This window comes from Netta rufina (assembly GCF_964035555.1).
Source record: "Netta rufina genome assembly, chromosome: 3".
In the NCBI taxonomy this organism is placed as follows: Eukaryota; Metazoa; Chordata; class Aves; order Anseriformes; family Anatidae; genus Netta; species Netta rufina.
This window is the reverse complement of record NC_140125.1, coordinates 74,141,576-74,164,698: the sequence shown is the minus strand read 5'-3', so window position 1 is coordinate 74,164,698 and position 23,123 is coordinate 74,141,576. Positions and strand designations below refer to the sequence as shown.

Below are 23,123 nucleotides of genomic sequence, written 5' to 3'. Positions count from 1 at the left end.
CTGAAACCTTGCTCTTGATTAACTTTTCCAAAACCTTTGCTTCTTTAGTTAATAAAGAGTTGCTGATCGCATCCTTTTGAGCCTTGAGATAAAACAGAGAGGAATACCAGGTATAGCAGAGACCATTTGGTATTGGCAAGTGTGAATGCATGTGCACATATATACATATCTATTACACTTGGACAGGCCTTTTTACTCCCTAAAATTTTCACAAGCTTTCTTGCTTTAGTTCACTCTACAGAAGTTGTGTATTACGATCAATTTATCGAGGATGGGATGCCGCTTCTGGGTCTGTAACCTGCTAGCACAATTTTATTTACATAGTGTATGCTGTGTTTTGGCAGGCATTGCTCAGTGAAAGGGACCGAAAGTTTGGAAAACACACTCTTTTCCCACCTGTTGAACAGAAAATTATCTGTAGAATCATGAGTCATTAACTATAATGAGATGTTTGTATGAAATAAAGCCTTTTAAATCTTGGACAAAAACCTTGTACCGTGTCCTTAAAACCCACCAAGTGTAAATATTGTAGGACAAGGTAAATTCAGTGTCCCCTGCAGAGCACGTGGTCCTTATGAGCCCACCTGCCTGGGGACGCAGAGCCAGCAGCCTTCTTGGTGGCACCCAGGTCCCTTGGCAGGGCCATCCATACTGAGACAGCACCTCAGCCCTGGAAGGCTGAGGTTTCCTCCAGCATCACTTAGTATGCCATGAGCTGGTCCTGGCTGTCAGGATTACTGACAAGAAGAGGAAAAGGAGTGTGTTTTTTTAGTGGAAACAAGACACTGTCTGATGCTGTGATCACTCATCTGGCCTCCGACGTTTTGCAGGCAGTCGATCTTACCTGAAAGAGCTCCTAATAACCAAAGCTGAATGGGGATGCATCCTTTTTAAATCAACCATGATCATCTTCACAACTTGGCGGAGGTGGCCAGTACATCACAACACGTGGTGTGAAGTGGTTAATTACCCATAACTGATCATTACTTTAAAAAAAAAAAAAAAAAAAGCCTCTAAAAAAGCCTCTTTACATTCTGGATTGGATTAGTTTCCAGTTCCAGTGAGTTTTCCACCTTTGCTAGGCTGGAACCCACAGTTACCAGATTTATTTCCCATATGAATACTCCTATACTATGAACAAAATTAGAAAATTTCCTTTAAGCTTTTTGTTTATAACGAAGCCTTCTGCTCCTCAGTGTTTTCAGTTCTTCAGTCGCTCTCCCCTAGACATTCATCTTTTTTTTTTTCCACACTTCATTTAAAAAATGGAGCAGCAGAACCTGATACATTATTCAAGTAGCAGAGGAACAAGAGCCAAATGCAGAGTTACTATAACCTACCTACTCATCTTTTGATTTTCATTTGTTTGTACAGCTGAGGCTCGCGTTAGCCCTTTTGGCCACAGCCTTGCGTTGGGAATTCATGTTGAGCTGATTGCCTGCCAGGACGCCTGGTCTCGTATTCAGTCTCTGCTTCGGAGGATAGAGTCCTCTCTCTCCCTCTCATCCTGTAAGTATGGCCTGTATTCTTTATTGTAATACAACCGTTTTACACTTGGCCATATTAACACCCAAACTGGTGCTGCCTGCCTTCTCCAGTTCCCACTTGCTCTGTCTCAGACTTGTTCTTTTGTTGTTTGTTTTTTTGCTGTCCCCACTCTTGCTATCTAACCGTACTTAACTTTAATCCAGGTCGCTGATAGGGCTATTAAATAGCAAAGGGATGATCCTGTGGGAACCCAATAGGAACCCATCTGTTTGTTAATAGTTTCCCATTTAAAGTTACACTTGCACTTAATTTATCGACTTTTTAATACATTTAATATGATTGTGGACTCGGAACTGACTTCAGTATAAAATACATTTGATTTTTTTCCATGACCTCATGTAGTACTCTCCATATATAGAATCCTGCTGTCCATGAATGGATGAAGCACACTGCACGTGGACTTCAAAGCATTCTGTTTCTTGATAAAGATGTTCTACAGACAAGGATAGATGACTTAGGCTTGTCATGCTGTCAGCAACACTGCCTTTATCAAGTGAACTTGTAATATTTGCAAGAAGTTATATCAGATCACTTTGTACAACCTGTTTTTCTTAAAGCCAAGTTGACTTTAATTGTAGAGCTTTGAAAAAATATCTATTAATTTACTCCTGTGTTGGCTGTTCTAACCTATGCAAAATACTAAGATAAATAAATAAATAAGCCAACTAAAACTAAGCCAACTGGCCAGTAATTACTTTTTACGTTTCGCAAGCACTGACCAAACAAGAGCCATCTTTCTGCCCCTGGTACATCCCCAGCAGCCCAGAACTGTGTAGAAGTGGCAGCAGCAGCTCAGAGGCTAGCTATCTGAAAGCTTCTGAGACAAGTTTGTCTACCAACTAATTGGAAACACCTAGAATCTTGTACACATTGCTTAGCGTCCTCTCTAGTTTCTGCTGTGGTGGGAAATTATTTCATCATAATCCTAGACAGAACACCTGGCCTTTTACTTGTGTGCTAATCAGAAATATTTGCTAAGTAACTTCTGCCTCTGTTGTGTTGTTCTGAATTATTCTACCATGTTTATTGCTCAGAATCTGTCTTTCATAATCTGCTTAGAATAATAAAAAATCTCATATCTGATTTATCTGTCTTAATTTTTCCTAGTATCTTCTTGCCTCTTTGATATGATCTTTATCTTGTTATTATCTTTTCCTCTTTTTCTCTTCATATGTAGGTTTTATATATAACACATCGTATCTTTTTTCACTTCCCTGGTAAGCCCAGCTGTTGGTGTTGTGTTTTTTTTTTTTTTCATTGTGCGTTATTTTTATCTATCCTAGTCTTCTTTTCACAGTTGTAACATTGTAGGCATTTAGGAAATGTCTTAAACCATTCGCAGATGTCAGCAGCTTCAAGTTCTGTCTACAGCCTGATTTGACTCCCATTTGCTTTAGTTTTGTGAAATTCCCTCTCAGAAAGCATGCACTGTTTTTAATTTATGTATAGATGAAGAGTGTATGTTCATATAACACATAAAATTTTACTGGTCTGGATTTGATTGCAGACAGTGTTAGCTATTTGCACAGAAAGTGTCAGTGCTTTTCAGTCTAAACAATCAGTAACCTTCTAGGTTGTGATCATTTCCTTTCTACTGAGACAAAGTTTGCAGCAGGGATTGTCTGGCTCCTCTCTTAATCCAGCCACATCGTATGGCCAGCACTGTGCTGTGCTTGTGGCAGCACTGCAGCTCCTGCACGTTGCTGTCCCTGGGGCTGGGGCAAGGAGCACGGCACCCAGTCCGGCTTGCTTGACATGACAGGCTAACCACAGGGTTTGGCAGTAAGCTGTGCAGTTTAGCAACGTCCCATAAGCTGTTCACGTTGTGATCCGCATTCTGTGAACTCTTGAGTTCTCCATTCCCTTCAGTGCTGCAAGGTCTACACTACATATGACTCATTGGCAAGTGTCAACTTACTGGCAAGAGACACTGAAGAAGCCAGTTATCCTAATCCCTACTGTGGTGACAGCAGCTTGTGGCAGACACCAGCTAATACCTCAAATGGGTGCATCTTCATTCATAAATATCCAAGATTACTTAGATTACGTACTTCCAAGTTCTCAGTGACTCAGACATCGTTTCTGACATACAGGGACTGTCAATTCCCCTCTTCCGTTTGGACTTCTTGAGTTGATTACAACTATTTCTTTTAATATTCTAATAACCTACATCTAGACAGTAGTTTTCAGGAGTATTCATTGCATTGCTCCTCTGCAGACAAAAGGTTTGTCTGTTTTTACAGATGCTTATAATTAACATATAAGGAACTGAAAAGGGTCATCCTCTTACAATATCTGCTTTGGTTAGTGTTGTGCTCAGTACCATGGTTTTGTGCTGAATGTGCTTTTGGGTGCGTATTTAACCTAGCTTGTTTTGCCAGCCTGGTTTATGGAGTGTGTATTCTTTCCCCATCAAGAGGTCACTTTTTCTCTGCCACACTCTCTCCCCATGATCCACAAATCTGACATCTGTACTCTGCTATTCACCTAGTTGTTAACTTCAGCAGTCTTCAGGTTTTGTCTTTTTGTGCAAGGAAACAGGGAAGAAGTCCAGGCAGGATCTCCAGATCTCCTGAATTATCTGCAGTTGTGTAGTCTACCAGGTGTATCACAAAGCAGTCACTTCTAGTGAAGCCAAGCCTGTCTGCTCCAGGTCATCATCCCATTCTCCACTTCCCTTTTTTGTCTTAAATACAAAGAAACAGAAACCTCTGTTGTCCGCCTCTTCCTCACAGAGTGCTCTTTTCATTTTTTTTTCCAGTGAGGGTGGTTGGAGCTGTCCGCAGGAGCACTTTGGGTCAATGCTTTGTTAACCGTTCATACCCAGAGAACCAGTAAAACCGAGGAGGGCATGCAGGGAGTGTGAGGGGGAGATCAAGCACCATCTGCATAATGCTGCCAGAGTCCAGGGGATGTGTATGTGCTTGGTCATGCATGAGCTATGGGCTTGTGGACCACCTGATGGGTTTTGGGCCCCAGTGCTCCCTTGGATCACAGGTCAAGGAACACTGTTGTAGATAATCCTGCATGCCAGGTTGAGCAAATGTCCATTTGGGCAAACATCCACACTCTGTTCTGCATGACTAACAGAATTTTCAGGTGTGTTGTTAGACATTTGCAAATGTACCTTCATTCACAGGCCTGACTTAAAGCATAGTTTCTTTTCTTAAGCATATGGATCCTGGGAGAGAAAGAAAGAAAGAAAGTGGGAGAAAAAACAATAATAAATCATAGTTCTGGGTGGATACTTCTGGCTTGAGAGGAGGGAATACAAGAAGTATTGACGTTTGCTGTTTTTATCGCTCATTGAGTCATAGAAAAATAATCTGAAAGCGACTAGTCCGTGCTTCTGAGCAGAGGCAGTGCCGTGACTGATGGCTAACCTTCACATTGCCTTGGGCTGTTTTGCTGTCCTTGCCAGCAGAAAGGATTTTCATCCCTGACACCAATGTAAATATCCACAACTGCCATTCAGTCCTTTATTTCAATGTGACTTTCTGCTTAGGCTATGAAGGATTAAAGTAGGACCTCCTATAGCTGCAGTGAGCAGGTTGCAGGAGCTTTAACCTGAAGGACCAGGTTCTGACCTGTAGCTGAGGGTCGCTACACATGAGTAACCCTTGGAGATCATTCCCAGAGATCATTCCCAGAGCTGTATGTGCAATAACCTCAGGTTCATGATGAAATCAAATTAATGCATCCTTCTCCGTTCTACTTGCCCTCAGACATGGACATAAAGCTTTAAAACAGATCTGCCTGCCATGTGTTTAGCAATACTTAAATATTTTGATCCGTGTGGAAGGGTCTTGTAGGTGTTTGCTGGCTTTTGGAAAATGCACATTATCATAGCAGGATCTATTTTCGTGGCCCTTAGCCCTTGATGTCTTTTTAAGCTTCATCTTCACTGGCTAACAGAAGAGACCTGCAGTTTGTAGAGTACATAGCAAAACAGAGCTGGGAATCTTGAGTCTTAGTGGCCTCTATAGCTGGACAGCAGAGGACTGCATGCATTGGTACTGCCACTCTTCTGTATGAGAGAATGCAAGTGAGGACCTGTTTCCTTCTGTGTCCCACTGTCCAGAGTGTTTATCACTGTAATCTCAGCCTGCTATGCTCTCATTTTGAGATTTCAATATCTCTGCTAAAAAAGGAAGAGATGGTAATGTGTCATTTTATAATCCAAATTGATCTCCAGGCAGCATCTCAATTCTTGCCCATCAGGTGAACACAGTTTAACCTGTGTGCCTCTGAAGTTATTTTCCAGGCCAGGAACAGAAAGACTTACATATTGCTCACTGCGGTGTGCTGACCCCAGCTAGCAGCTAATCTCCCACCCAGCTGCTCATTCACTGTCCCCCATCAGCATGGGGGAGAGGATCAGAAGGGCAAAAGCAAAGGGAATTCATGGGCTGAGATATATAGGGTTTAATAAGTGAAGGAAATGAAAAGAAAACAAGTGATGTAAAGGCACTCCCTCACCAACTCCCACCAGCAGAGCAGTGCCCAGCCAGCCTCTGAGCTATGGCTGTTTTCAGAAAATCCCCCCCAGTTTCACTGCTGAGCATGATGCTATATGGTCTGGAATATGTCTGTGGTCAGTTTGTGCCAGCTGTCCCAGCTGTCTCCTCCCAGCCTGTTGCACATCCCTGTGGTGGTTTTACCCTGCTAGGCAGCTGAACTCCACCACAGCCCTCTCTCAGACCCCTTCTCAAAGGAAAAGGGGGAGAAAATAGGATGGAAAAGGGCTCAAAGATAAGGACAGAGGAATCACTCAACAATGATCATTATGGGCAAAACAGACTCAGCATAGAGAGATTAATATAATTTATTTTCTATCACTAGCAGACTAGAACAATGAGAAACTAAAAGCAAACTGAAAACCACCTTCCCCTCCATCCACCTTATTCTACATTCTCCCCCAAGTGGTGCAGGGGAACAGGGAATGGGGGCTGTGGTCAGTCCCTGAGGCTTCATCTCTGCCGCTCCCTCACGGTCCCTCTCTGCCCCTGCTCCCCATGGGGTCCCTCCCAGGGGATGCCGTCCTTCCCAAACTGAGCCTGAGGGGCTGCCCACAGGCAGCAGCTCTTCAAGAACTGCTCCCACACGGCTCCGTCCCACGAGGTCCATCCATCCCCCAGGAGCAAACGGCCCCACTATGTGTCCCCCATGGGCCACAGCCTCCTCCAGGCCACATCCACCTGCTCCACCGGGGGCTCCTCCACCCATGGGGGGGCTGCAGCGTGGAGATCTGCTCCATGTGGGACCCATGGGCTGCAGGGGGACAGCCTGCTCCACCAGGGGCCTCTCCACAGGCCGCAGGGGAACTGCTGCTGCCTGCCTGGAGCACCTCCTGCCCTCCTGCTGCACTCACCTTCATGTTCTCATTCCTCTCTCCCACTTGCTGTTGCACAGCAGTTTTCTTCCCCTTCCTTTAGTCTGCTCTCCCAGAGGCCCACCCAGCATTGCTCCCTGGCCTGGCTCTGGCCAGCAGCGGGTCCCTTTTGGAGCTGTCTGGAGCTGGCTCTGCTCTGACCTGGGGCAGCTGCTGGGCTCTGCTCACAGAGGCCACCCCTGGAGCCCTCCCGCTACCAAAACCTTGCCATGTAAACCCAATGCAACCCCTAGCCTCATCTCTGTGGGAGCAGAATAAGAAACAGAAAAATCCTTGAAGCTGTGCAAGCAGTGCACAGCAACGGCTAAAACACTGGTGTGCTCTCAACATGTGTTGGTCACAAATCTAAACCAGCACCTGACTGGCTACTATGAAGAAAATTAACTCCATCCCAGCCACCCAGTACACTCCACCTAGGGTAATTCGGCTGTTGTGCAGTAAAACCACAGTGGCAACACTGAGTTTGAGAAAATAGGTCTCACTTGTAGCACCTTTTTTTAATTTTCTGTGTCAGTGTAGGCAGAGTTTTAGTGTCTTCCTGCTACTGATGTAGTCTGACTTCAGTGCTTCAGTTGTTCACTGACCTTTGTCACCATGTGGTTGCCATCCTCCCTGGGGGTCTCTACCTGTGAGTATCTTTGCCCTTGTAGCTAAAGCCAGTTGCAGTTATGGTATGAAGACTGGAGATTGTTTTGTGACCTGGCCATAAGCTAATTTTTGCTCCTGTTAAGGAAGGAGAGATTTTTTTTTTCACCAACGTAACTTGACAAATAAGGAATCTAAGTAACACTTCTAAAATACGAGCAGTAGTAACCTAGATGAAATGCGAGCCCCTTTGGGAGGGAACAGATTCTTGAATGGTCTCAAAGTAAATTCTCAATGTTTCTGAGGCTCAGCTTGCTCCCATTTCCTTGCTGTCACATCCTCCCGAGTTCTTCAGTCACAAGCCAGAAATCAGACAAGGCAGAGATGTTAGTTTCATTTGTGCATAGGCAAAGGGAGGTGGGGAGACAGCAATGTTTGTGTTTTGTGGGGCTGTTTTTTTGAAAATCTTACTCTCTGCTTCTTACATGTTTGAAAGAAGCAAGCAGGATGAACTTCTTCATCCCTCCCTTTTTCCCCTCCCTTTTCTGCCCATCCTGATTCGCATTTTGCATTCTCCTCTGTGCGGCTCCCATACTGCGAATCAGATGAACACCCATTAATCCTGGGTGGATTCTAAAAATAAGAATTGAGAGAAAAAAAATCAGAAGTGTGCATCAACCTGCAATCATCTTTCTGTTCTCCTAGGGGAGAAAAGAAAGAGGAAATCAGCAGAGACACTGTTTCACTTCTTCTCTTTCCTAGATAAAATGATTCTGACATTTGCGGCAGTTGTTCTTTTGATACAGGATTTCTAATTTATATACTTAAAAGGCACTTTAAAATTTAGGCACATTAGCTCAAAATGCTTATGCAGACCATCCACCCACTTCTCTCGGCTAGTGAATAGAGCCACCACAAGCAACTTGATGAAGGAGGAACGTAGCTTGAAATCATGCTATTGAATTTACATTGTCTTCTTGTGTGTTACTCAGAACCGAGGACAGACTCATCCTCTCTGGGTTTTGCATTGCAGAGTAAGCAGTGTGTTCACTGTGTGTAGCTGCTGCCTTTAGCTGTTAATTTCAAACCTTCCCTTAACTCATTTTAAGAGCAAGAAAGAGAAAAGAAATCCTGACTGAAGGTTTGAGTCTGGCTCGCTCATCAGTGTGAATGTAAAACCTGCAGGCACTCCTTATCAACTTGGCTGTAAGTAAGCTTCTTTCTTTTAGATTACAACTGAAGTCTGGATGTTGGTGGCAAAAGAAAAAAATAAAAAAAAAAAAAAAGAAAACATGAGAGAACCTCTCCTCACAATTGATCTTTCTGTGCTGCATTTTTCCAGGGCATTTTTTTTAAAGAAACAAATACCCTAAGATAGTGCAAGGTGTAACTCAACTACTGCTACTTTAAGAGATTGCAGGGTGAGATGTTTTTAGAATTACTTTTTACGTTTTGTTCTGTTTTATTTTTTTTTTCTGAAAGGAGTATGTCACAGAGAATGGAAAAGAATTTGCTGTTGTTTTTTTTTTTAAAGATGAGGCCATGACATTCATAGACTTGGCTGACAAAGGAACTAGAAACAGAGAGGTGGCCAAGTGTCCTTTTGTTGGCAGGAGGGTTTTTCTCCTGCTCTTTCCTCTTTCCACTGGGAAAGCTTTTGCATTGGGAAATCAAAAGCACAAGCTTTTGATTTTGGCTGGGCAGACAGCTGCGTTGTGCTCGTGCATTTCCTCGTGGCCTTGCCAGGTGTCCCCTCCCCAGCCAGCTACCGGCTGGCCCCACCACCACGGTCCCTCCAGCCAGCACCACATGGGGAGGCTTTTACTGTCACTCCTGCCCAACGGGAACACCGACTTCCTTTTCCCTCTCTAGTCTGTAATAAATGTGACCTAGTTTTGAGTAGCTCTCTCACACTGAAGCAACACAGGGGCTGGAGAATGCCAGACCCACTGAGCAGCACCAGCAGGGCAATGGGGCTGTTTGTCAAGACATCATCACTTCTTGGCTTTCAGTGGTCCTGCCCTGGGGAAAGCTTTGTTCACAGCCTCGGAAAGAAACCAACAGTCTGGTTGTAGTTCAGTGAAATCCTTCAGCTTGCACCTTCCCTTCACTGGTCCTGGCCTCAGAGGCTGGCTGAAGCTGAGCAGGCAAGGAGCAGCACAAATCTTAGTCTTGCATAAGTGGCTTTTAGTTCAGGCCCCAGAGGGGGCAAGAAGGGAAGGCAAGCACAGCTGCGGACATGTGTTAGAACTTCAACATGGTCTGTGGTGTCAGGAGGCCGCCGTTTCCACAGCTGCATCCCCCGTCGGGCTGTCACTGGGGAGGAGCAGCGGGACGGACAGCGGCACTTCAAAGCTCCCTGCAAGCTCTGCTCATCTCATGGCCCACGGGAGCTGTTCATTCTCCTGAGTGGCTTCGGCCACCACTGCAGAAGACTTCCAAAGCAACTTTATGCCGACAAGAAACAAGAGTGAGGGTGCTCCAACACAGTAAAAGGCATTTGCTTTGAGCCAGAGCAGTATGGCAGCAGGAGCTCATCTGCGATGGCTCTTCCTGCTGTTCCTGCATGGAGGTTTGCTGTCACTGAGCACTGGCCTGCTCATGTTGTCAGACTTTGGGCTGCTGCAGGCAAACAAGCCTGCATTAAAATGCGGAGATTCTTCTGTTCAGCCCACTAAAGGAGAAACTGGGGGTGGAGCTTTAAAGGACTCCTTTCAAAAATCAAATGAATGCAGCCCAAGCATTTTTCAGTGTTGTTTTTCTCGTGAAAATGCAGTTTCAATGCATTCATTGTTCCTGAAACATACTTGACCTGATACATACAAAACTTGAAGTTTTGCCCTGTTGTGTCAGGCCTTTTGTTCAGGCATACCACATGGTGTATGTGCGATTTTGTACATATTCTTATGTACTTATGTACATAGTCACTGTACATCCAGGTGTAGGACAGGTGTAGTGCATGTGTAGATTTAGAGGAAGTCTATATAAATCCCCATTCTCTATCATCTTATAAGGCTGAACCAAATCTATCACATTGCAGTAAACTTCCCTTCTTTCCAGATTGGGACGTTAGTTACACTGGTTCTGCTGAGTATAAAAATGGTATGTATTTATACAGAAATCAGTAACCTACCAGCCTGAGAACTAATGAATAATGCTCAACAGTTCCAGTTACATTACAACATTTCTTGTATCTTCCTGCCCTGCTCCATGACTCCTGTAAGTTGTGGAATCACTGGTCAAGCTGGAGGCAGTCCTCTAACAGCTCTGCCAGGGTCCAGTACTCCCTGACCGGCTTCTTTGAGATATTCCACGTGTTGCTTTTGAAACAGGCCCAGACTGGATTCTGGAAATTCAGCGTGCTACTATCAGCGTACACGCAAGTCAACAAGAGGTCAGCTAGCAGACTGTGTGAGAATTCCCAGTCTGTGTAGCACTAGTTTTAAGTGCTCATTTGTTGCCCATCTTGGGCTGCCTTCCTATGGCTTGTAATAGTCAAAGTGGGTGAGCAAGAGTTTCCTGAAAATCGTATTTTTTAATGTGTCTCAGGCTTATGTTTCAAAATACTTACTCCATCAGTTTCTCTCCGGGGAGCTACTAATGGTGACGTGAAAAGTCAGACGTTTCAATTTCGGGATAAAGTTATGTGTTGATTATTCCCTCTATCTAGCCTGCAGGAGGCATTTCCACAGAAAGCTGAAATGTCTCTTAACAGTTCTTGTAGTTCTTATTCTTGGAAAGCTTTTTCTGTTCTTCATCTTCACGATAACCCAGAATGTGGCATTTTGAATATTAAATCCTACTGTAAGTCATGAAATTTGGCTCATTTGATGTCATAGACTGATAATTCTTTGCTGCTTTCAGCAAAACATAAAACACCAAGAAGATGTCCCTTAGAGGATGTTTTTCTTCACTGCCATGCTGGATGCAAGCCTTGGTTTGATTAGCAAACACATTCACCACAGAGGCGGAATAAAAGCCAAGGATTTTGTTCTTCTGATTCCCTTTCAACATGCCTGTTCTTTAATTTGGCTTTCCTGCTGGTGCTTTCCAGTCAAGATTTGTAAGGTTTGGTCAGAAAAAGAGTTACCGTTCACCCAGCCTTTCTCTTTCATCTCTCTCACTTACTTGAAAGAAGTTCTCCTGAAAATGCACAAGCAGATTTCCTTCCACAGAAAGCTGTGCAGAGGAAGAGGAACAAAGCACTATGGGCTCTGCACTCACTCCCCAGCTCTCCTGCCGATCGAAGCTCTCTCCCCTGGAGTGATCTCCATCCCCAGGCAAGGGATGCCAAGGAGACCATGGCATGGGTGGGAGTGCGTAGAACAGGTGGATGTCTCCCTTCATCTCCCTGTATATGTCCCTCAAGCATTTCAAGGACCTACTTTCTCCTAGAATACTCAAAAAAAAGCAGGTTCAGGAAAAGCAGGTTTGGGAAAATTCAGTATTTTCAGGCACTAGTTGCAAAATCTTATGGAAAAGCTTCTGATGCTGTGAAGCAACGAATTTACACCAGTTATCTTCCCATCCATCTCTTGATGGTTTACAGCTGCAGAAGCTAGAGTAGGCCGTGGCTCATCAATACTTTTTACTTTTCAAATATCACAAGTTGGAGCTTTTTCTTTTAAAGTCAAAGTATGAAAAACAGACTTTTGCTTTCTAGTACTCTTGGACTTTCCTTAGGCTTTGATTACCAAGCGGGCAACAGTGCTAAACATAATTAAGGAGCTATTATTATAAATTAATTAGTAGTGATAAAAATAATTTTATATCTTTGTCAAATAATGGCATGTCAAATAAATTTGTCAAATAAATCCATGTGGGTGGAAACTACTCTTCTGGGTGAACTGATGAGGGATTACTTGCAATGTAAATGTTCGAGTTGAAGAAATATAACAAGGTCAAGAAAGGAGACAAATAATGGGTATTTTCACTTGTCTCTGAGGAAGTCTCAAAAAAACGTACATGTTTTATATTTTAATGAAAACACATTTTATATCGCCCATAAAAATGCATCTTTAAAACAAACAAATGGAATACGTTTGCATAAGAAAAGTTAATTTTAATTAGGCTAGTTACATACCTCTTAGCAGTTCTAGTGGCAAATTATGATAATGCTGCATGACCCCATAACACATGCATCTGAGAAATGCTGCCTTTCCTAATGGAAATGGAATAAAATCTTGTTCCTTTACCGTAAGTTGCATAGCATGTTGGTTGAACAACACTGTGTGCTCGTCTCCAGAGAATTCAGTGTAAAACAGCTCCAGATTTTGTTTTTTTGGTGATCTCAGAGCTGGCTGAAGAACTCCAGCCTTCCAGAGCTCCAAGTGCTAACATGCAGGGTGAGCAGACTTTAGGATATGAAATGCCTGCTCTGTGATACTGAAGGAGATTGGGTTTTGGAATCCATTCATTGATACAAAGGCTGATGCTGAATGGAGGTTATATTTATTGTCTAGGAAAACCCTGAGTTAGCTGAAATTGCTTGAAGCGTGCGCATGCATCCATGTATTCTCTCACATTTAAACTCCCCCTGACACAACGCAGCTAGCTGGCTTCTTTCAGCCAGGAATAAACAACTTCCAAGGACTTGGCTCAAAAAGATGCATGCATGTAACACCCTCTGTCACATTTTACAAGAGACTACAATCAAGTAGTCTTCATGCTCGGATTGTCTGGACACTGTGACAGACTAGAAGGGGGCAACAGAAAGAAAAAACCCTTTCTGTCAGTCACCGACTTTGCATCAAATTTTCCTTCCTTGTGTGCTGCTGCTGCAGCAAAATATAAAAGGAGAAGAAAAAAAAAAATACCAAGGCACTGATAATTCAGTGGTTTTCTATTCATGTCATTCCTTATAAAAATAACCTCCCAAACCATTATTATTCTGAGACTGCTGGTACGTATGTGTACCATCTCCTGGTTTATTCACTTTCTTCAGAATTAATGCATTGAAGGATTTTATTTTTGCAGCAAATTTGTAGTTTTTGCTTTTTCCTTACCAATTGACTAAAATGAGTAAATGAAGTGTGTAGGGCTGTCCTGGGAGCCCTCATGGCGTGATATGTGAAATCTTCCCAGATTTCAGTGGACGGTTTTTCCCCTGCTCAGCTGAAAGTTTGCAAATGAGCAATAGGGCTGGCTGAACAATAATTCTCTCATACATATTTTTTCATGTCTGCAAAAGCAGCAGCCACAAGAAAATCTCTTTCTCCTGTACTATTCTAGACTTCGTGTTTCCCATCTCTTTCTTTTACTTTCATTCTTTTGCTTTCTTTTCTACTTTTCTTTTTCCAGTGAAAACACATGGGAACAAATAAGAGGAGAAACAGAGCTGGGAGAGGGAAGGGGAGGAGGCACTAGAGTTTCACAGGGAGGTAAGGTTTCAAGGCAACAAAAAGGCTGCTGAGATTCTGCATTAAATAGTAAAGCCTGCGTTATCACTTCACTAGTCTGGAGTGAATGAATGTGTGTGCCAGCACTTGCACCTATTAATCTGAGCACTACAATGGCTCACTCTTTCCCATCTGAGCCTCCTGATCAGGGATTCCCCCATGGTGTCACCCTGTGCAGCAGCATTTGCTCAGCTGCCCGGGCCTTGCTTTCTGTGCATGGATCTAAGCACCAAGTCCCTGACCCATCCCTCTGACCCAACGTGCTGCACTGGGCTCCCCCTCTCTCTTGCCCAGAGAAGCTGTGGGTGCCCCATCCCTGGAGGTGCTCAAGGCCAGGCTGGATGGGGCTTTGGGCAACCTGGGCTGGTGGGAGGTGTCCCTGCCCATGGCAGGGGCTGGAACTGGATGGGCTTTAAGGTCTCTTCCAACCCAAACCAGCCTGTGATTCTGTGCGAGCTGGCTTGGGCACCTCCACACAAAAGTTTTGATACGGGCACGCTGCTGAGTGAATGAAGAAATGGAGAAATGCAAAAAGAGCGCCTTCAAGTTGAGCTAAGAGCAGGAGATGGTGGATGTGTGCTGACTGCAGGCAGTATGGCTCAGGGAAATATATTAAAATGGAAATTGTTTTTCAGAATGGGCTTGCAGAATAGCTGATGGTATCTTCAAACTGTGGAAAACACCCTTCAACAGAAGGTTTTTCTAATTAGGCAGGTTAGACTTACGGAGCAGGTGTCTAGGTGTCTGTGAGCTGTCACAGACTAACAGGGAGCTGCCGCATGTTTTTCAGGCATTAGCAGCAGAGGAATATGCTTTTTCTGAATCCCAGGAGTTTGTCAAAGCTAATTTCCTGTGTTGATGTTGGGGTAAGGCATACAAAATAGGCAGCCTGGCAGCTAAAGAAAAACGAGGATATTTGAAAAAGGATATGCTTTTTATTTACTCTAAGTGACGGATATTGGCTGAAATGTGAGAAGAAATAAGGGGGGGAAATGTGCTTTGCTATCTTTTTTTTTTTTTTCCTGAGCTGTGCATTTTCTCGCTGCCTATTTATATATCCCGGAGAAAGTATGTCCTGCAATTCATTTTTTTTTTAAAGATTTTTCTGTTGTCACTGCTCTTTCTTGCAGCATGAGCATCTCGAGCCCAGTGCCTGTGTGCCGGGTTACATGTAGGATTCACCATAGCTGTTTGGATTAAGGGTCCATCCAGACAGGTATCTGATTCCCTACATACATCACGCATGACTTCAAAAACTTTGGTTTTGTGCCAAGATTCAGCTTGTGTCACAAGCAAAGAGTGTGGTAGCAGCAGCACACGGATCCTACAGTGTTGGAGCTCATAGAGGGAAAATAGCAGCAGGTAACAGAGCTGACCTGACAGAGGACTGTGCCTAAATGTGGTGGCTAACCCTCTGTCTCCCTCTACAGAGTGAGCTTCTTCACACAGAAGTAGGCTCCTAACTTGTCTGCAGATAAAATTACATGAGATCAACCCTCCAGGCCCTTGCAGTGCCCCTTGAGGATGGTGAATTTGAGGTTATGAGAATTAGAAAACTTAGAGAAAACTTCTCCAAAGTGAGCCTTCTCAGTCTCTACAAGTCAGGAACCTGGGCTTTGAGACCGCCTGCATTTAACATGTTAATTCCTCCACGACTTTCTCTGCTTTCTTAGATCATTTATACTTCTGGCTACCCCAGCATCCGGTATCAGGACGCCTTACCCTTCAGTTCGGCATAGCATAAAGGAGCACTTGCTTTTGTTTTACATCTGCTATCTGATGAGTTCCCTCCTACTTTCCTGTGCTGTGATAATTATCAGCTCATTATCTGCTTTTCTGTCTGTGGCACAGAGCTCCAGCAATGAAAAAAGGCCGCACTGCCTTTCCATGAAGTCAACAGGAGCTCTTGCATGGTTGGCAATGTTAGAAATGAATGAGTTAAGTGCCTCGTGTTTTGGGGCCAGACCTGAACACCTCCAGCAGTACTTTTTGGCTGTGTCTTTGCCTGGCAGTTGTGCTTTCCTAGTAAAGGATGAGCGAGGGAGATTTCTTCCTCCTACCCTCCTGCAAGCGAGCAATTTTCAGCCTTTGAGCTGAGGCTCCTACAAGAACAGGAGGGACCTCCTCAGCCCTGATGGGAAAGCACTGTGAGGTAGAATTTGATGTGAGCTTTTTCAACACGTTGCTGTTTATTTTCAAATGTGTTGTCAATGCTTTGATTTTTTTTTTTCCAAAATAAATAAATAAATAGGTTTTGAGCAGTGAACTTAGATTGATCCTCATCATACGTGAGTTTGAGGGAGGTCTGATGATCATAAATGTGTGAACGGTTCTCTTTTCCTTTCTCCTCTAGGATTTTAGATAATGGGCTGTGTGCAATGTAAGGACAAAGAAGCAACAAAACTGACTGATGAGAGGGATGGGAGTTTAACGCAAAGTTCAGGCTACCGCTATGGCACAGATCCCACGCCACAGCACTATCCCAGCTTCGGTGTGACTTCAATTCCAAACTACAACAACTTCCATGCCACAGGAGGCCAAGGACTGACGGTGTTCGGTGGAGTCAACTCCTCCTCTCATACAGGGACGCTGCGTACAAGAGGAGGAACAGGTGACTGTCAAAGTCTTGTTTCAGTGCACTCGTTGGGCATCAATCCCGTTATTACACTGGGGTCCCAGCTGTCTTGGCATGCTCTTTTGTGTAAATGTTACCTTATAAATTAACGCAAAGAATTGGGGTGGAGCTGGGTCCTCAGCCCTGCCTTTGCAAACTTGCAGATGTTAGTTTGCATGGGGGATGAGAAATTATATATACTGCATGGCCAACTGACCACCTCGTCCCTCTACCTGGGAATGGAAGGTGTTGTTTGAGGCACCTCAGGTGGTTAACGGGAGATATTTGGTGTAGGTACATCTCAACTCTTCCAAAACACCTTGCCTACTTGGTATCCCTGCATTGTGTGTGGGTGCCAAACCAAGACGACTGATGACTCTAAAATCTGAAGGAGGTGGCGTGCCCACTAGCTGCATGAAAGCACAAGGATTAGTGGGAGGCTAGAGCAGGAGACTTCAGTTTATTTTTCTCCCCAGCAACTGGAATGGCTTACATTAAGCTTAGCCACCTGCTCTCCTGAAGCTCATTTTTCTTCTGTTTTTGGTGATGGAGTGTAACTCACCTATCTTCTTCTTTAGGTGTAACTCTTTTTGTGGCGCTTTATGACTATGAAGCAAGAACAGAAGATGACTTAAGTTTTCACAAAGGAGAAAAATTTCAAATACTTAACAGCTCGTAAGTTTTAGGCTTGTGAATATGCTTTTTAATATTTTTAAACTTGTAACATTGACAATTATATTTGCTTATGTCATTAGTAAAATATAATGTTGGATATTCAATATATGTAGGGCTTTTACTCGTTTACTTGTCTTTGCCTTTCAAGTGTTTATTACAGAAAAACAACTCAACCACATGCAGCTTTACTTCAAAAGTAAGCATTAGATTGTGTGATTCACTGCTTACATTTCACAGTAAACTCACATTCAGACCTGAGAGTACCAGCCCTGTGCTTTACCAGAAGCCACAGAAGCTCTGCAAGATTTATACTAGCACTTTCTGCAATCTGCTGCAAGCATCTCTACACAAGAACAAGCTAAAAAACAATTTACAAAAGAGAACTTGCACAGACTTGCATGTCAACATACGCTTAGAAGTGACAATTCTTTTTGTTTTAAAGGTAGGTGATATAATCTGGACTTGCTAGTAAGTTAAGTGAAAACACATCACTGCACAGTTGCATTTCATATAAAAAACACACTTTCATCCTGGAAGCCATCAACTTAAAATTAATTTCATTAACTGTCCAGAGGAAAAAAAATTAGCAATTTAAAATAACATCTAAAATTACTGTGCTACTGACCTATATCAGAACATCTTTCAATTCCTGGCTCAAAACAGAAAGTTGAAAGCTACATAGCATGTACAAGTAAAAATGGGTTAACAAGCAAGTGTGTAGCTTTTAGAGGCTTTGTAATATTGCTCTCATCTTTTTTCTTATACTATGTGACAGTGAAGAAAATTCATCCCTGGTGCAGCTCCTGTTAATTTTAATTGAACAACTCCAGGCTTGGAGTTGGCTCAATGTGAATTAAAGTGGTAAAAAAAAATAATCAGGTAATTCTGGGGAATATTTCATGAAGCCATGGAGCTGAGGACCTTTGATGTAGATGAAAGCACAGAAACTTCAGTTACAACTAGTAGAGGGAGCAGCACTGTAAAGACCTCTCTACTTCTAAATTATCACTTGGAAAAAAAAAAAAAAGACACCTTTTTTAAAGTATTATCCTTTTTTTTTTTTTTCTTTTGTGTTGCGTGCTGCTTTCCCAACTTTACTATGTTGTAACCTGAAATAAATAGAAATTGCATGCATTGTGAATTCCTTACACGTGCCAGCTGATGGAATTAGGGGGTGCTCGCAGGGATGTGCAGAGCAATGATACTCAGAGTCAGTGGGACAGAGAGATTGTGGGTGGTTGTGGTAAAGGCATTTTAATGCAGGTAATTACTGCCAGGAGGAAAGCTTTTTAAGAGAAGAAAAAAAAAAATCATTCAGTGACTTTCCTGTAGGATTATAGATGCACAGTTCCCATCGAAGCCAGCTCTGCTTATAAACACAGGACCTAACCACGCTCCTGGAGGACTGACAGCCAGGCTGGGAATCTCCAGGGAGCAGCTTTTCTGTGAGAATGTTTCATCTCTCCACTTATATCAGAAATGACATGAAAGCAGACCATTTTTTGGAGTCTGCCACTGCTGCCCGCCCCAAGGAAGTACAAAAGTGCACTCGACCAGTTTTTCGGGATTTTTTTGAGAGGGTCGGGTTTGTCTTAACTCCAAATGAACGAAATTTGATTTGCACTTTGGGTGAACGGTTGAGGTCAGCACCACCTGAAATGGCACGCAGAGGGCATCCCTGCCATTTGATGTCAGAAGTGGTCCATTTCTGGGGCAGTTCAGAGCAGATTTCAGAGCTCAGAAACACCCCACCATCCCCACGGCCGCTCCTGCATGCCCTGGCTAGCTGCACTGACTGGCCTTCTCCTAACTTAGGCTCATCAGGTGGGTGTCTGCTGTATTCCTCCTCCTTCCTGGCAGCGCTTTGAGAGATTCAGGCTCCTCTCTTAAAGCAGAGGGGGGTTTTCCTGATGTTAAGATCTAGGGCACGTCTTTTTTCCCTCCCTAGGTGCGATGAGATACCTCCATCTAGTGGACTGTCTGTGCAGTAAGGAGAATAAATGGGAACCAGTGATACTGGTATAGTTCTGCTGCTGACTGTTCATGCCAGCCATCAAGGAGCTGGGCTGTGTATCAACCACAGCATGGCACAATCTCCCAGAAATCATCTGCAGCAGCATATGGGGGTAGTGTTAGCTCTGCAGCTGGTAAAATTAGGGACATAAACAGGGTCATTTGTCTGATATACTAATACACAAGTAATATGTATTAAAACAATGACAGCTGCCAGCATCTAGAAAAGCTAGTTTTTCTTCAGTTTTGGAGCTGTAGCATTGGAAACATTACTTTTTTGATTCATCACAGCTGTTTTCTAGTTGTTTTCCATATTCTTTCTAGCTATAAAAGAAGGTGGAGTTGAAAATTTAAAATAAGAGAGCTCACCCTCACACAACCTTTCCTGCCTGTTTGTAACAGTCCAGACAATGTACTTTCTTTAACTGCTTGCTTATTGAAGAGGCAGGATTTTCTGAATTTTCTGGCCATGTTTGATAATAGCGTTTAATTTAGTGAACAAATCTTTTTTTAATTTTATTTATTTATTTATTTTTTCAGAGAAGGAAACCAAGAATTTTCTAAACAGTCCAGAAGTAGAAAATGCTTGTTAGGAGCAGTAGGAGTTATATATCAGGGAATTTGGTACTGAGAACTAAATACAAATTGCTCGATCCCAAATCATTGCATCCCGGTAAATGTCTGTTACAGCTGTGAGTTGTGCAGCAACATGCACTGTCTGAAGTGGGACCCCATGTCCCACTGTACACGTGTATGACAAAAATTGATGCTGAGCCTGTGGAGCACTGCCATAAGGTGGTCCTGCATGGACTCCTTCGTATTTAAATATTGTAGAAAAATGTGGTTTTTTAAGTATTTAAAAATGCAGCAAAGTCCTTTGCTATTTAAAATATCTCCTCCAGGTGGCCAGGAGAGGTAACCTAGAGAACGAAGTGTGATCTCTAAGGGCTACTTAAAACTCTGTGTTGATAGGTGGCTTTTTAATGTCTTGGGGTTTCAGATGAATAATGCTCGTGGAAGTTTGAATGTCGTGTTAAAATTAGCAGTGGATCTGAGTGTGTTCAATTTTGCCGTTCTCCTATAAGCTCTCTCAAGGGTCTGTATTAGAATAATTGCTATGGAGACAGTTTTCAATATTCCAGTCCAAATTCAGCCGTAACCAAACCTGATTTCACTGGGTTGTTACGCCTGTTTATGCCATTATGCTCCATTTGGAAGGCTACGTTCCTAATAATAACGGATGCAAAGAAATGTGTAGATTATCGTGGCTGAGATGCAAACAGCTTTCTCAGAAGTACACCCATGACACAGAGAGGAGCTGCTGTGAATTCCTGCCACACACGTTGCAGGTGTCGTTAGCAGTAAGAGCACCGTCTGTACAGCTGTGTCTCTCTCTCACTTTTCCTCACCTCTTTTTCTGCAGGGAAGGAGACTGGTGGGAGGCCCGGTCCTTGACAACAGGCGAAACTGGTTACATTCCCAGTAATTATGTGGCTCCAGTCGATTCCATCCAAGCAGAGGAGTATGTTTTCTTTTCACTGTAAAGACCCATTAGTGCTGTATTAGAAGAAGATTTGAGGAGTTTGTTTTGATTGATTGCAGTGATTTTTCAAATGGCTTACATTATTTTTATTTCACTTCTTGACTGCACTGATAAATAATTAGGTAATTAGTAACAAAAGAAGCACAAGCTCAGTGCTTTTTCAATGTCAAAACATAGGAAGAAAACCTAAAGGAACACTGGTCTGCTTCCTTTATTCGAGTGTCAGCTAATTTCAGGCTTTAAGCAAAAGACGCCCTTGTGTTTCCTGAAACGATTTGCAAAAATGTTCAGAGTCAATTAGTGTGCAAACCATCTCAGAAACGGGGCACATTGGATCAACATATGCCTATCTATGCCTACAAAACATAGAACAGGATGCATAGAACAGGATGCCACAAAGTATGGCTTGTGGGGATCTGTGCATTTTCTGAATCAGCTCTGCAGAAGGCCATGGACTCTACTGTTGAACTACTGCAGTTTGTACCTTAGTTTACATTTTGCTGTAGTTCATTGGCATTTTTCTGATAACTCAGTTATAAGGATACAGACATCATCTGGAATGGCTCTGTCCTGATTGCCTATGAAATCAAAAAAATATATATTAATTGCTGCCGGAAAGAAAAAGGTATTGAAATTATAAAAGCCTTATAGAACCGCAGTAAAGTGGTTGCATCTGGTCCTTCTACTGGGGTTTTGTAGCTGTGCTGGAGCAAAAAATGTTGAATACTAATCTGCCACTATGTAAGTCAAATATATAGTTTATAGAAATATCTACAAAAATGCTGCTTTTCAGCAGCAGTGCATTTTTCTGCCCTCTTTCTTGCCCATTCCTTCCCCCTCCAAGTCTTGCTTACAGTTTGTCCCAATGTGGCCTTTGCTGTGAGACGCCAAACAAGTGTTCTCAGCATCTACTGATTATAGGCATAATGCACAGGTTATTGTACAAAACATACAACATCTACTTCATAGATCTGCAACATTGCTTCCACGCTACAACAAAAGAGACATAATATGACAATAGTGGTTGAATATACATAGTTTCCACAAATTGTCTACCATGTCTGAGTTCTGTGGCACTATCTATAATGAAGTAATAAGGTAATCCTATATAGATAGCATTTTTCTTACTATTTCTGATGTTTCCTTAAGGTGGTACTTTGGCAAACTTGGCCGGAAAGATGCTGAGAGGCAGCTGTTGTCGTTTGGAAACCCAAGAGGTACCTTCCTGATCCGGGAAAGTGAAACTACCAAAGGTATGCTGGCCAAGGCTTTTCTGACAACAAATGAGAAGACGTGACAAAAAATCACACTAAGTTTGTAAAACACCGTTTTCATTGCTATGAAGGTAGAGAAAAGCGCCATGTTGCATGCATTTGATGGAACATCCTGAGTTATGGAGTGAGTGTTAGAAGCAGAGAACAACCCAAGAACCCAAGAAAAACCATGCCAAGCTCTGTGCATGGCATCTGCCGTTCAGGTTGTGCTCAGGCAGGGTGCTCTGCTGTCACACTCTGAACATGGTGCTGTCTCTCAATGAGTTGAGGTTAGCACCACTGCAGTGGAGCTGGGTGGAGACGGGCCCCTCAGAACAGCACTGTGGGGCTGCCAGAGGTAGAGGTGGTTAGCTTACTGGGAATAGGTGCTGGGAATCTGCAGTGTAGTTTGGGGAGATTTACTGCTTTCCTCAGAACAAGCAGAATATCTTCTTGGCCATAGGATGAAGTTTGTGGGTGTGGAGGGTGCTGATTATTATTTAGGGAAGGTTAGGATTGGTTTGGTTTTTTGTCTTTCCTCTCTGAAATGCTGGATCCCTGGGGAAAAATAGTTTTAAATTCATAGACTAGTGATGAGAAAACTTTACAATATGTACAATGAATATATTCAGAAAGTATTCAGCTGTATACATTCTGTTGAAATCAAGTGGAAGGATGTATTCTCCTCCTCCCCTGTAAAAATACTGGAGGCATTCCAGTTTTCCTGGTGGGTGCTATCATTGCTTCTACGTTTAGTTCGTGAGGCCTGTCAACATCTTCTTCAAAGCTTTGTATGTATGGAAAGATCTTTCTAACTCATACAGCTGTTGAGGAGAAAACATGCAACTAACTGAAAACAAACTTGGCTATTTCTCAACTAACCAGCAATCTGAAACAATAGCTTTGGGAAGCATAAGTCACTGGAATTAAGTTCTGAAGTCTAATGGTGGTTCATGTAATTAAAGCACTGAGTTGTCAGTGCTTTGATCAGAGCACACTCCGTCAGCTCATGTTAGCATGCAAAGTGGTTGGAGTCATGGCTGGAATAAGGGCTTAAAGAAGCACCACTGCTCCCTTCTCTCTGAGCTATCTTCAGGTGCTG

The 23,123-nt window shown here is 43.1% G+C and overlaps 1 protein-coding gene across 2 annotated transcripts in view; it reads left to right on the top strand.

Annotated features, from left to right (window-relative positions):
- FYN (FYN proto-oncogene, Src family tyrosine kinase) overlaps positions 1 to 23,123 on the top strand; it is a 129,339-nt gene that overhangs the window by 75,889 nt on the left and 30,327 nt on the right. The window contains exons 3-7 of one of the 2 annotated variants that reach the window (XM_084285384.1): positions 1,375 to 1,509; positions 16,277 to 16,534; positions 17,116 to 17,212; positions 20,649 to 20,747; positions 21,918 to 22,021. In XM_084285384.1, coding sequence (XP_084141510.1) covers positions 16,288 to 16,534; positions 17,116 to 17,212; positions 20,649 to 20,747; positions 21,918 to 22,021 — 547 coding nt within the window. In that variant the 5' untranslated portion in view covers positions 1,375 to 1,509; positions 16,277 to 16,287. The remainder of the gene's footprint in view (positions 1 to 1,374; positions 1,510 to 16,276; positions 16,535 to 17,115; positions 17,213 to 20,648; positions 20,748 to 21,917; positions 22,022 to 23,123) is intronic. The other variant, XM_084285385.1, reaches the window with a different exon arrangement.